Genomic DNA, 15755 nt, shown 5'->3' on the forward strand with positions numbered 1-15755 from the left:
AAGAGAGACGGAGCGTGCCAGAGGTCGTGCGGGAGTGTCGGCAGAGGGGCGCTCGGGGTGACGTCAACCCCGCCCCCTGCCATTCTGAGGTCCTCTTCTACCCCGTCTTTTCCAAACCCTCGCCTCCAGAGCCACGCCGCTCCTCACGGGGCCCACTCACGTCGTGCCACAACGGCCACTGGGGCGCCACCCCCAAGACCAAGGAGGAACGCGACAGAGCCACAATATACAAAATGATGATAAGAGGCAAAGAGCCGCATTAATTTTGGCCGGGAGCCGCATGCGGCTCTAGAGCCACGTGTTCGCCACCCCTGGTCTATAGCATATTTTGGTAGGCAATTGTTCAACAAATAATGCAGTTTTGATTAAATCTACAGTTGCTCCATTTAGCAGCAATCCTTCCACTTCTCATTTTATATAATGGGGATTAAAGGGGCAATAAGAATGTAACCTCAGTGGCAGGGAGGAAAAAATATGTGCTCAGATCTCTGGGAAAGCTTATTAAGGTCAATGCAACCATTATAATCTTTTTAAGGAACAAAGCCTGAAGTTTTGCAAAATATTTCAGGCTGAAATAACTGTTTGAGACTATTTTTATTCAAAAGGGAACCTAAGAATCATTTTAGAATGAGACACTTAAGGACAGAAGAATATAAGAGAAGCCATGTTGGATCAGGCCAATGGCCCATGCCGTCCAAAACTGTGTCACACAATGGCCAAAACCCAGGTGCTATCAGGAGGTCCACCAGTGGGGCCAGAACTCCAGAAGTTCTCCCACTTGTCCCCCAAGCACTAAGAATACAGAGCATCACTGCCCCAGACAGAGTGTTCCATCTATATCTTGTGGCTAATAGTCACTGATGGACCTCTGCTCTATATGCACTTTTACATCTTATTCCCAGGAGATGGAAAAGAATATAAATTCAGTTCTGACACAAGTAAATTTCTCACTAATGGGAAAATGAACACTCAACAGAGTCAGTCACTGGGCATCATGGACCACAATCAACGACATCAGCTTTAAGGGCTACAATGAGCAGATATCTGATTTAACCTGTACTGTGAAATATATTTACTGGTATCAGAGGTCATTTCGGGGGCGAACGCGGGGGATCGCAGTTCCCCGGGTGAGGTACCGGAGGGCGGGGCACATGACGAAGCCCCGCCCCCTGCTTCCGGCCGCCCCGCCTCCGGCCCTCATTCAGCCAGGAGGAGGCAGGAGAAGAGGGAGGGTAAGTTGCTTCCTCCCTGCCTCTCCCCACCCCTGCCTGCCTGGGGCCAGGGAGGGCCTTCGCGGGGCTTCCTTGCACTCCCGCCGGCCTTGCAGGTCCACCGCCGGGCCCCTCATGGGGCTCGGCAGTGGAGCTGCAAGGCCGGTGGCCAGGACCGTTGGGGGTGGGGTGTGTGGCCTTATGACACACCTCCGGTGATGACAGGGGGTGTGGCCTTATGACACACCTCCGGTGATGTCAGGGGGTGTGGCATATGCTAATGAGTTATGCTAATGAGTTCCCCTAGCTCTTTTTCTACGAAACGACCCCTGACTGGTATGAAGATCACTGACTTGAGGGTGACAAGTGTATACATTAGCCTGGCTCCTCTTAGATGGGTTTCTTAAGTATATAAAATAACGTGTATGCAATTTTTTCAAACACAAGTCAAGTTCAATGTTTCAAGGTGGGAGGGTTGGGGGGGGGGACTAGCCATTGCACAATATCACATTGATGCTCTAGCAATCTCCCAAATCTCTGTTGTTTTACAGTGGGTTTGCTAGAGCACTGCATGAGGCCACTTCTGGTCATGACATCATGGTGGTGCAGAGACACTCTCACCCATCTTGCTGCTGTTGTATCAGGTAGCAGCAGATGGCCACAGGATGGAGATCTCACATTGTAGCAGGAGACCTGGTTTCCCTAAACACAGGCCCAGAGCAGATGTAACATTGACACTATCTTAACCATTGCAAAATGATGAAGAACAAGAGGGAGGGCTTTCATAATCCCTCCCTCTTCCTCTCTGGTGAACTCTCTTTCTTCCCATCCTTTGGCTCTAGTGGGGTAGACTGGCAAGAAAAGAGTGCTGCTAATCTATTTGGCCTTTTAAAACTTATCTTGGCAGTTCTTCAGAATCAGGGATTTTTGCTAGTGTTCATACACGGGGAAAGCTCTCAAAATATGTGAAAACTGGGGTGATCCAAGGAGAGTTTTATGGATTTCCTGAAATAGAGGCAGCCTTCAGTTTGCAAGACCAGAGCAAGGATGTTAATGAAAGGGCATTTTGGGGGGAAATTAATTCATAGGGTCTCCACAAGTCAAAAGTCTAAACACAAGTCTTAACACAGAGATTGAAATATTGTTTCCCACCTTTCCTCATGGTTCATGTTTCCTCATACCACCAGAAGTATTAGCCCCAGCATGCAACACATGACCACTTTTAATTGTCTTACATGTTAATTTTAACTTCAGTGTTTGGACTTTTACTCTTTCCGTGCTGTAAGACCACATAAGAGGCATTTAAAGAGTTCTGAACAATAAGTCAAAACCAAATCAAAAGATTATCCCCCCCTTTTTTTCTTTCAGCTAATGCTAAAGGGCTGAAAACTGGCTTATACGTCTGCCACTGAGATATTTCTTCTTTCCAATATTTAGAATTCTGATAATGCTGTCAGACTGGAACAAGCACTACACTTGGTTTATGACCAGCTTTTGTTGCTGAATCTTTCAATATAGATTAAATCCAGAATCACAAATGTTTTAATTTAAATGTGGAAATGAAAGATTTTATCTTTGTACTGCCCTCTGATACAGCCAAGCTAAACCTGATGATGCGTAATTTTATTCTTATTGAGCTTTTATGAAGCTTTGAAGTTAAAATTTGATGAAAGAAAAATGCACCTGTCTGTTTATCCTTACAGCTGTCCTTTCACTCAGTCTTCTTGTTTCAATACAAAGTTCAGTATAAACCAATGACTGTTTTCCACATTGAAGTGGCTGCTGTTTCAAACATACCTTTTGTTCAGCTGTCATTGTTAGGCTTTGCAACCGGCCTGTCATATTTCCTAAACTCTTTTCAAAAGCCGCTACTAGATGGGCCTGTGAAAAACATGGAAGAAAAGGCCATTCAAATGTCATGAGACCTCACATGCAATATGTAAAAATCTATAAACTATGCTGGAATACATTTTTTTGCTGCAAAACCCCACATGCTCACATAACAACCACAAGAACAAATTCTTCTTATGTTATCCAACTAGTCCCATTCTCTATTCCAATTCTTCATTTATTTTAAATTTTATTCTCATTGTGAAAGACTTTCACACTGGAAAACAGCTCTTTATTATTGATATTTTTCTTTCCTACTCTTGAATAGTTAACAAACAAAATATCCTTTTGACTGTATTTCTAAACTAAAATAAAGGAGGAGGCCTAGGATTAACACACTGTAGAAATGATCTCCTTTAGAACTAGATATATTTATGTCCTTAGCCGCCCTGAGCCTGCCGAATGGCAGGGAGGGTAAGATAAAAATGTAAATATAAATAAATAAATAAACTGACTTGCATTTTTGCCTCCAATTAGCATAATATGGCAGGAAGTTGTAGAAATGGGTTTAACACAACTTTGCCTCATCATAAAAAATTTATACCATAAAGCATAAACTGTATCCAACACTGACAAAGTTATATTTGGAAGTACATGCCAAAAATTTCTGACACGGTTTATACTCATTTTAAGTGTGATAATGCCTGTAGGCATCACTATTTTTCCATCCATAGAATAATAATTTTAAGATATGCAACATATACCAACCACATCTTTTTGTATACACTTGATTGTACATATTTAATGCTGAATAATTAACACTGTAGTGCTCTGTTTCTTGCTGGGATCTTGTTGGGTCTTGGGCATTGTAGATTTGTAGAACTGAATTGGAGATTTATGCCAGTGTCTGTGTGTGCTTATCTGGAAACAAGGATGATTCTGAGCTCAGTGCAATGACTTGAGCATTTCTTTAGATCTGGATCCTAAGGATCTCCATTTACATTAGTGAAATAACCATTAAGTGTTGGAATAATGTCACATTTAGTGATATTATGTCAGCCTTGTATTTTATTATGTATTATTCTGAGCACCTAAAATGCATATTTGAGAGTGACAATATTGTCATCATTAAATGATAGCAATCCATTCAAAATATATTCTTTGAAGTTTCTTTTTTTAGTGCATGATGACTATTAACATGTAAAGTGTGCATATGCTTGATTTTTCCTTTTTTGTATTTAATACAAGTTTATTTAAACATACTTCACTCTTCTATCTTTAAAAAGCAACCCCCAGGCAGCCAACAACAGGTTAAGATCAAGTAAAACAATGTATAAAGCAAAAATAAAAAGAACTCATGACAATCAGAACTTATCAATATTCACAAATAATATTTCATTTCAAAGAACCAATAATAGACTAATAATTGCATATGAATTTTAGTGATGCCTTTGTTTCTATGTTTTTAAATGTTTTGTTATGGGCTAAATAACAGACTAGGAGTGTGCATTCAGATACAACCAGGCTGAAAATATACCCGATAAATATCAGTATTTTTCAGGTATATTTTGGCACCCCAATGATATCTGGGATTTTTCAGAAAACTGGGGGGGAAATCCTGAAAAAAATCCAGATATATTCATGATTTTCTGGGAAGATTTTCCAGCATTGCAGGCTCCCAGGAACTGTTTTTTTAATTTCCTTTTTTGGGGTCTGTATCTCAGGGTTTTTATGGGCTTCCCCACTGCTCTTGTCAGTTTCAAACTAGTCTTGTCAGTTTCAAGAGAGTCTTTCCCCCTTTGCTGGCTTTTTTTGGTGTTTCCTTCCCATTTTCTTGCACAGAGCTTGCAAAAAACCCCTCCTTGCATGGATTTGTAATTCTATGCTTTGAAATCAGTCTTTTTAAGCATGCAGTGCCAGTGGCATTGGGTCCAGCTGAGCTTTCTGCACATTGTAACTGGTTGTTCTAGGCTTGCAAAATCCCCCCCCCCACTTTGTTTTCTTCTGACACTGTGCTTTGAGATCAGTCCTTTAAAGTTTGCTGTGCCATGGTGGCACTAGGTTCTGCCGGGTATTCTGTAGACTGAAATGGTTGAGCTGGGCTCGAAAAAATTGTCCCCATAAAGTATCATGGAGCTGAAAAAAATTGGGTATTGGAATTTGAGAATATTGGGAAATACTGATATTTTTCAGGTCCAATATACCCCCCTCCAAAAATGATTTTTGCACACTCCTATAACAGACCTTGAATAGGGGGTGTGCATTCAGCATAAACTGAGCTCTAAAAATATCAAGAAATACCTTACCAGTATTTTCCGGATATTATTTAAGCTGAATACAGACTCAGAGAATCTGATCAGCTACTGGTATAGCTGAGCGTGAATAAAAGCCAATTTTTTTTTTTTAAAAAAAAATATTATTCAGGGATATTCAGCTATATTGAAGATCAGCCAGGGTGGCTCTTGCAGCTAAACTGGAGCTCTTCTGCTGTTTCAGCAGATCCTCTCTTGCAGGTCAGTTTAAACTGAGTTGCAAGAGGAGCCAGCCCAGGATTAGTCAGGGTGGTGGGAGTTGATAGCTCCCTGTCACATGCAGATCCTGGGGCCAGTTCCTTTGGCATGGTTTGAACTGCACTACAGGAGAAGCCCACCCAGCTGAGTTTGCATATAGTGGGGAGAGACCTCCCTGCTGCATGCAGATCCTGGGGCCAGCTTCTCCTGAGGCACAGTTTATGTATGTAGTGGAGAGATTTCTAAAAATTCATGATTCTGAATACCATACCGGTATTGGGATCTGGGATTTCTCGGAAATACCAAACAAATTTCAGGCTCAATAGACCAGAACCGAAAAATGTTGACTTGTTTTTGCACACCCCTAACCTTGAATTGATTGTTACAATTACAGGCAAATTACATAAAATCACAAAAGTTTGTTACTGAGTCTTCAGCATGTTGTTGGGGTTTTTTGCTTTTAAAGAAACCATATGATACTTTATATTTCCCCTATCATAGCAAATAGCTGAAAAAATTGTGTAGGGGGAAGACAAATAATTTAAAAAAAGAGTTTATCCCATCTGTTCCTGTGCCACAGTGTTGATCTAAATCAGAACCTCTTAAGGCTCCCCCCCCCTAAAACTAATATGCTGGAAATCTGATAGTGGAGTTTACAATATCTGGTCTGGTTTGACCCTATTAAAACATTTTTAAAGGCAGAGGGGAGAAGAAGAAATATTTGATAGCATAGAAAAGTACACTGAGGAGCAGTGCCAGAGAAAAGTGTAAGACTTCTAGAGAAAGCAGTAATGTTATGAGATATTTTGTATACCTTCACAACAAAATGAAGATGTCCAGCTATCATTCTGTTTGCTTGCTTAATATGGAAGTTGCTGGGTATACTCAGCTTATTAATAACTCACTCAGAAGTAGATAATGCCATCATGTCAGAACTCGTTGACAGCTGATACCTCTATAAGGCAAAAAAACAACCTTGAGGCAAGTTGAGACAGGATGGCATTTTTGTAATCATCATGTTAACATGGCCAGCTAAATCTGCTTATTATGAGTTCTCAGCTCACAACTGACGGCATGGAGGAAAATGGTCAATGCTGTTTTTCTGTTATGTGAAACACATTGTTCCACTATGTATGAAGTGGGCCATAGCTAAAGAATATGTCTGAAAACACACATTATTCAACTGGAATGATACAATAGATTGAAATAGTTGCTGATCCAAGCACAAGAAATTTGGTCAAAACATGTTTAAGCAATTTAAATTAACTCTCACCAGGAAATTAATTCCCCCTCCCTATGTTTAGTTTCCTAAGAAAATGTCCTACCAGTTTTAAAAAAAAACTTCTGGAAAGCTTTATCAGACCAGGTTACAGAATTAACAATTTACTCTCTGTCACACCGGCCCCCACTACTGGGGAGCTTTGTTTTCACTTTTGTAAATCAGCAATTGAGTATTGTTATAATGACAAAACAATTTGCATATCAGACAGCTAAATAACCAGCTTTTGTTTTTATTTTAAGTAAGCATCTAGCCCCTTTTATTGCAGAGTGCCTTTCCACAAAAGGGTCGCTAGATACTTATTTTTGAAAGATAGCAGTTCAAAGAAATGGATATGCAAACTGTTATATCATTATATTGCCACTCCTGATGACCTGAGCAGGAAAGATAGAGGGAAACCTACCATGTGGAAGCTCAGTTGCTGCTGTACTGTATCAGCAGCCACAGCAACAACTGGAAAAATACAGACACCTCCCTGTGTAGAAAACACATGTGCCACCATACAGTCATGTTCTTTGTCAGTGGTATAAACCCCTTATCTCAAAGTGCCCATTTGCATCCACAAAGACGACTGCACTCATCACACAACATTTGCAAATGTCCCATAACTGCATTAAATTATATTTCATTTCATCTTCTTGATGTTCTAGCCAAACAGAGATAAAGGAGTCCCTACTCATTTGTGGAATTCAACTAGAAATGTTGATTCATCTGAGCAAACACACATTTAAGGCAAAGTTAGGGGGAGTACGGAGAAGAGTATGTGTTCATAAAAATAACCATGCATCGCACAATCCAGAACATAAATTGTTGCACTAAATTCCATGGTGCAATGAAGTATTAAAAGCTAAAATGAAAGGCCCTTTTAAATAAAAGTGAAATAATTTTAGTATTAAAATAGATAATACTATTCCAGCCGATTTAGTGAAAGAATGTCTGCTGCATTACATAGATCAAGTCTCTAATGCTTATTGCTAGGCAACTGTCATTTCTATTAAAAAAGTATTAGACTTCAAAAATGTAAATTGCCTTATTGTCTTGCACTACTGAATTCTGCATTTGAAAAACAGAACAATTGCCCATTTCTCTCAGCTTCAGTATAAATAGAAGACTTTGAAATATTTATATTATGAATATTTATATTATTTCATGCCCTTTTGAAAAACATGTGTTTTAGGAACTGAAATATTTTATATGAACAAATACTGTAAACCTATTCATGGATTAGGCCAAGTAGACAGAATTGCTCATTGTTCTACACCAGATGTCTACTCCAGTGGTATACCCAGGGATGCCAGAGGTGCTGCCCCCCTGGAATCCATACTAGGGATGTGCACAACATACTTGGTATGATATTGGGACTCTGGAAATAATTGGGATTGCTGAATTTATTTGGTTCCATTATACCCTATGGGGACCATCCCCATAGGGTATAATGGAGAATTGATTCCCAAGCTGTGTCACGTGCCAGTGAACTCTGTGGCCAGCAAGCTCACCCACTTCTGGGTGAGCTCGCTGGCTGCATCGGAGTTCCCTGTAAAAGCCATTTAAAAGGAACAACCCTCTAAATGGCTTTTGCAAGCCCTGCCGCATGCCAGTGAACTCCAAGTGGCCAGCGAACTCACCCACAACCGGGTGAGCTCGCTGGCCACTCTGGAGTTCACAGGCACGTGACAGAACTTGTGAAAACTGTTCCAAGGAACATTTCCTTTAAATGGCTTTTGCAAAGACAAGCTGCTTGCCAGTGAACTCTGATGTGGCTGGTGAGCTCAGCCAGAAGTGGATGAGCTCACTGGCTGCTTGGAGTTCACAGGCATGTGACAGGATGTTCCCTTTAAATGGCTTTTGCAAAGACTCTGAAGCAGCCAGCCAGCTCAACCGGAAGTGAGCCACTTCTGGGTGAGCTCGCAGCTTCAATATAGGAATAGCACCCCAAATAAAAGCTGAGGGGCTTTTTGGCTTTTATTTGGGCTCAGTTATTTAGTAGCTCATCAGATTCCCTAATCTGAATTTGGCTTTAATACCTGAAAAACACTGATAAGGTATTTTTTTGATAGTTATTTGGCTTGTTTTGTACCAAGTGCACACCCCAAGTTCTACTGCAGTAATGAAGAAAATTAGGCATATGGCTGAAGAGGACTTAATCTTAATTGGAATCCTATGCTCACTTACCATTCATTCCTACCCGTTGACAGTATAACATTACAAAAGAAGTAGCATAACGCTGCTTCCACATGGTGACAATTCTCTCTGCAGCTTTCATTGATGCTGTGAATGCACAGGTATTCATTATGGCAATGGAGCATCCACAAGCAGTTTCCCCCACACTTTCCATGCCCTAGCCCCCTTGTTCCTGTGCCTTAATACCTACCCCCACAATCAGAGGGTTTTAAAAAATGGGTTCTTATTACGACATTGTAGCAGTCTATTAGCTCCTTTGAATTCCTAGCTTTTAATTTTTAAAAGAATAACCCTTTTAATTGTGGAGATACTGTATTATTACTCCTGGTGGTGTGCATTTGGATAGTCCTGAACTAAAATGACACCCAATATTGCCTGTTTCTTTTCTGTATGGGAATACCCAAAATAAACCAAAAACACCCCCAAACTTTTGAGAAAAGTGAAATTTTTTCTCCTGAAATTTCAAGAGTGGTTTGAGTATAGAGAAGCAGCAGGAGGTAGACTGGCACTGGGTCAAGAAGTGAGACCACACCCTAATTCAGCTGTGGCACCGACGCTGCTACAGCCCTTGAAACCCCGTTTGAACTTTAAAGTCTCTGATGTAAGATGGATCCTACTATGTAATTTTGCATTATTTAATGTGTCATGTTAACATGTATGCTTTGCTTCAGTGCTGTTTTCAGATTTCTGGTAGGTTCTACAACCCAAATCTTGTTTCATTGTTTATTAAAAGCCTCAACCTGTTGATTGTATTGACTCACTTTCTGTAATCCATCTTGAGTTCCAGTGAGAAAGGCAGACTATAACATAAATAAATAAATAAATAAATAAATAAATAAAGAGTGTTCCTCATTCCCATGGTCACACTGGTCTAAACACTACCATGAAGTCAGTTTTATGTGGCAAAAGGCATTAATCAAACAGAAGCTTTCAATAAGCTAGCATAGACCTGAAGGTAACTAATTTAAATAAAATATGGAGCCCATTTCAATCCAGTAGAAAGTCGGCTGATTGGGTACAATCAGAACTAAAACCTCCCTTTTAAAAATTAGTTTGGGGATTTTCCTTTCAGCAGTACAGGAACAAGAAACAGTGGAAAACTCAGTCTTCCAGCTGAAGTAACCGTAAATCAAGACATCAGGAGTAGCTGGAGTTTGAGTAGATTAAATTGTGGAAAAGGATAATGTCTTGAGCCTCACCAAATGAGATAAATAGCTAGATACCAAAGAGAGCACAAAAGTCTTAGGAAGGATAAAAAGAACAGGGCAAGTAAACAAAAATGCTTCATACGATACCTTCTAAATACTTGTTAAGAAGCTGGAAAAGTGGAGCGTATAAAAAGATGCATAATAAAATATAGCTTTTTCTGATTGCCCAATCTATGCAAAGTCAGACAGATAAATTTGTTACTAGGCTATGGACTAATGAAAGTTTTTAAAACTCAAGTCAGGACTACACTCAATCTTGGTATTTAATACACAGAGGTCATGGAATTCTATACAACTTCTGGGACCAATTAAATGACTGGATCAAATTATACAAATTAGTTAGATTCATATCTACTACACTTTTATACTTTGCCTTGATTGCTCAACTTGTTTGGAAGATTGTTGTGTGCAATGTTTTAATTTCTTTTCACTTCATAATGTAAACTTAGTCTGGGGACAAAGGGATCATGAAGAAAGAAATCATAGAATGTGGGACAGTGGGGAAGGACTGGGATCACTACTAGAAATCAGATGTAGACCCTTAAATGCATGAACATTATAGCTATATAATAACTAGCAATTTGAACATTACCTGCAATATATTATCCCTGCCAACCATAAGTGGAAACTTTATTTTTGGAAGATTATATAAATTGACCATAGAATGGAGTTAGAAAGTTTTAATAAAGATACAAATGAAATTTTCTTTAATCAACAGTCTAAAGAATTTAGCATAAGAAGATTAACTTTGGATATTGGCACCCACAAGCTGCCTTAGAACACAAACAGATGTGACAAAGATCTCCATCTGTTTGTAAAGGGCAAATTGCGTCTGCAGGTCTGATTTTGATCCAGGCGGCATTGAAAGGGGAGAATGGGCCCATCTTTCAGACCACTGCTTGCTTTGCTGTTATTAAAGGGGAAAAAATAAGGGCACATCTTTTTTCCTTAAAAATTCTAACACAGCTCAGAGAACCTAGTTTTGATTAGCAAATATGAGTTGGTGTTCCCAATGTAGCTCTAATCTAAATCAGGGCACATCTCCAAATTTCCTTTTACAGACAGATGGAGATTTGGGATCTTCATCATATCTGTTGTGTACTTTTAGAGCCAGAAGCAGAGGACTTTGACTTGGAACCAATCAAGTTTTCTATTAGTGCAAGAGGTAAGGGGGGCAACCTTGTCTAATTTCACCTTTTTACTGCAGGCTCATCCTACATGGATCTTTTGCAAGCAGGTGCCATAGTCCTCAGCAGAACCTTTTTGTGGAAGGGGCTCTTCCTCTCATTTAAGTTAGCTGAAAAACTTATAGGATCCAGTACCTTCCATCACACAAAAGAGTCCTTCACAAAGAGCAAGTAAGTCCAAATTTTAATTTATTTGTACTCAACAAAAGCTGGAAAATGCTGACAGTACCTGAAATTGTTCACTTATCCTAATATGTCATATTTCATAGTACACACACAGTACAAATTGTACATTATTTAGGAACACCCTCTACTATCACTTGTTGACAGTGTTTATCCCTTTGCCTCAGCAAAAATGACAGTAATTTATTCTGTTCCGTATTCCACCATTCCAACAAAAATTCCATTCTTCATATCTGAAATAAAATTTTATGGCATTTCTGAAAAATTCTCCAGGGACTGGATATGCAATAGGATCTAAGTTACCATTGTCTTGTTTTCGGTTGAAATTATGACTGCAGCGGCCTGCAGACAGACATGCATAAATCTTGTCCAATTCAGTAAGAGTACAGGAAGGTGGCATTTTATTTACAAGCAGCAGAAGAAAAACAGTAAAGAAAAGCAAACCACTTAGGATCAGAGTAGACAAACACTGGGAGACCCATGGTCAATAGCTCTGCAGAAGTGTTATTGATCCAATTGAGATAAACATATGGAAACATAATGGTACCTCCAACAAAAAAAAATGCCTCCATAGAACTGTTTCAGACTGGGGCAATAGCATTTTGAGAAAGGGTTACCTTCATTTCTACTTCTGCCTACTGTATCAATATACATAAAACTTCAGCTGCGTGCAAAGTTCTCCTTGATATGCACAGATTACATAGCTGGATATCAAAAGGCTGCACTACAGAGGCAGGGAGAAAGAATTAAAAGGGGGAGGGGAGATCTCTGTGAGAAACCAAAGAGAGGCCCCGGTCACACGGGCAGGAAACTGCGGGGGGGAAGTGTGGCTGTTTGCCCTGGGGCAAACTAACACGCAGTAAAGCGATCATACCTCCTGTGGAGGTTCTGTGGAGGTACCGTGGAGCTTCTGTGGTTACGGAGAGGCGTCGATCACAACACATGCCTGCGCACAATGAAGAAGTGCGCGGCGCGGTGAACTAGTTTTCTTTTTTTGTGTTCACTATGAATGCGCATGCTCCGTTGGGTGCATGTGCGCAACCACGGGGACTTGGGAAAAAAAAACTTTTTCACAAGGGGACATGGGCGGGCGCCAGATGCCACCGGAAACGTGATCAGACGCCCGCCCTTGCCCCTCAGTTTCCGGAAACTAGTACCTCCGAGGTACTAGTTTTTTGCTGCGCGGTTTCGGGAGGAAGCCTCGGTTGTGCCACAGAAGCGCTATGCTCCCCAGATGTGCTGGTGAGATCGCGCCCGGAAACTCCGCCTGTCTTCCGTATCTCTTGTGTGGCTAATGTTGCGTGTGACCGCAGCCAGAGTACTGAGTACCAGAGTGCCAGAGGCCTCTGTGTGCAAACCAAATATTAACATATACAGTGCAAAAAGTACAGTGTGATGAGTGAAAACAGTCCCTATACACAGTGCAAAATACAGAGACCTTGGCTTTTTTGGTACATGCAAGATTTTCAGAATTACACATGAGAAATTGGATCACAGTTATTTTTGGATTTCTTAGTGTATGATCTTTCACCTCACTTTTTTGCCGCCTTCCTTTTTTGTTGTTTCTACTAATTGGTTTATACTTTATGTGTTACAGATATGTGATTTAAATATACTTATTAATCCTCTATGATTGGCTGATAAATAGTAAGTGTAATTTTTTCTGCTGTTAATAAGTCCGCTTAGATGTTATATCATACTTTAAGATGTTTTGACTCTTGTCTTTTATAGACAACTAGGAGTAAGGCCTGTTATGGGAAAAAATACAGTGAGCTCTAGAAAGAGGCTCCAGGTGAGTGTCCTGGCTGTGGCTGGTGGGGCGGCGGAGAGAAGGGGAAAATAGAGGAAGGCAAGCCATGCTTATTTCCTTCTGCTTAGCTATAAGGCAGCGCTGGCTCGAGTAATTTTGCTGCCTGAAATGGGTAGTATGGGAGGAGAGCCGCATGTTAGCAGGTATGGTTCCTTCCACCCCTGACTTATGTTGAGTTGAGGCTATGCAGTGGCAGCTAAGGTACAAAAGCACCTCCTCCTATGCCATGTTTTCTGGGTTCCAAGGGTCTGGAAATCGGTTCCATAGCCAGTTACAGGGTTGCTAACTCTGGGTTGGGAAATGCCTGTAGATTTGAGGGGTAGAACCTGGGGAGGGCAGCGTTTGCGGGTGGAACCTCAGCAGAGTATAATGCCATAGAGTCCACTGCCCAAAGCAGTCATTGTCTCCAGGAGAACTGACCTTGGTCATTTGGAGATCAGTTGTAATAGCTGGGAAATTTTATGTAGGGGAAATGATGTACTGTGGCTGGGGAACACAGTGATTTCCGGAAGATCTCTAGTGAACATTTAGGGGGAAATTGGGAGATGTATTTTACTTCAGGTCACATTCAATGACTTCCAACAGCGAACTGTTTATAATGTTGGAGGCGAGGGCCAATCAGGCTGCATATACAAATGACCTCTGTGTTCTGACTGGCTATGGGATGACATGCAGAATGCCCAATAAGCCCACATATGCAAATGACCTTGAAAGGATGACCCAATCAGGTAGAAGGTGAGTTGTCAGGAACATGACTATATATATCTAGATCAACTACAACTGTTAAAGGCCATTCTGCAATGGGACTGTAACAGAAACAATTCTGAAGAAGATATCAAAATGGTGTTTTAAATAGAATACAGACTGTCAGTTATACTTTTCCCTTTTGTTATAACTCACTGTATTATACATTGATTTCCCCCCCTATTTGAATGATCATACTTTATTGTATTTTGCACTGTATATAGGGATTGCTTTCACTTGTCACACTGTACTTTTTGCACTGTGTATATTAATATTTGGTTTGCACACAATTCAGTATATAACCTTTTCATTTGTGTGGCCTCTGGTACTCTGGTACTCAGTACTCTCTTTGGTTTGCACTTCAGAGGCTCCAGCTACACAGAATGTGATGTGTGTGAAATCTTTAAAAACCTCTGTATATGCAATAGGAGAATTCTCATAAAATGGAGAAGGTATGTGGTCTGTCTTCTCCCATTGGAAGGGAATGAAAGATCTATGGATAACTGGTAAAACTACATATTTCTCCCTCAATTTGGAAGAATTTCTTACCAGTTGTTAAGGCAGTATATAATACAATGGAAGGGGATGAACACACTTTTACTGTACGACACGGCATGAATGGTTGACTTCTTTCTTGCCCAGGATTGCATCCAATATTTACAAATAAATTCACCTTGTGGGTATTCACCTGAAATTTCTCCAGTGCATTTGGTTAATATAGTATACATTTCTTTTGTGGGTGGTTAAAATAACTATTTGGTAAGTGTATGGTAAAAACTTTAATCAGAGGACCTTTGTAGCTACAGGGTCACATTAAAAGTGCATAGCATCTGTTAATGACAAGAACAAATTACTTACATTTGCTGAGAGCTGCGATGTAAGGGTGGCCACTTTTTCCTGTGATGCCACCAGCTCTCTTCGTAGTTTATGAATTTGCTTGAAAAGAAGAAAATACATTTTTATTAACTTAAAAAATATCAGTATAAACTTATGTTTAAACCATGAAATTATTGAACATTCCAAATTACAGCAGTAAAAATAGCTGGGATATTTGTCCCCAGTATTTGTATATCCAGCAAACACACTTTTCTAACAGTTTATTCAATGTAGGGTTGCCAGGTCTTGCCATGGCTGCAGTGGGAGACTTTGGGGGGGTATTCTGGGGTGGTGGGCATGTCACACAGGGAACGCTCTGGTATTAGGGCAAACTGGGGGGTTTTGGCCTAAAACCATAGTTTACCCAAATACCAGAGCACACCCCCCCCCCCGGTGGGACATCCCTGGCATGATGAATGGGATCTCCTCCACAGGGCAGCTGGCTGGCGGTGGGCTGAAGCCCTGAAAATTGGGGTTTCCTCCAGCACAGCAGGGATAATGGCAATCCTAATTCAATGGCTTTAAAGATGCCAGTTAGATACCATATATGAGGGTTGCTGGGGCAAGGGAAATTCATGGCATTAATGATGTGGATTATTTTACCCTGCCCCCCTTTTTTCTTCAAGAGGCAAAAAGCAGGATGAGCCAGGGCTGGAGAGTCTCCAGCCAATGGTTAGAGGGCAACATGGTTCTTTATGAGGAGATATTCCCTCTCTCTAACAGCCTTTTGTCAATA

General features: G+C 40.6%; 1 protein-coding gene across 1 annotated transcript in view; it reads right to left on the reverse strand.

Moving 5' to 3' along the window:
• The window catches only part of NAV3 (neuron navigator 3), a 289038-nt gene that overhangs the window by 46793 nt on the left and 226490 nt on the right, over positions 1–15755 (reverse strand). The window contains 2 exon segments of the mRNA XM_015415209.1: positions 3009–3092; positions 15002–15079. Of these exon segments, the coding sequence (XP_015270695.1) occupies positions 3009–3092; positions 15002–15079 (162 nt within the window).

The sequence above is a fragment of the Gekko japonicus genome, unplaced genomic scaffold, assembly GCF_001447785.1.
Source record: "Gekko japonicus isolate JY-2015 unplaced genomic scaffold, Gekko_japonicus_V1.1 scaffold118, whole genome shotgun sequence".
Classification (NCBI taxonomy): domain Eukaryota; kingdom Metazoa; phylum Chordata; class Lepidosauria; order Squamata; family Gekkonidae; genus Gekko; species Gekko japonicus.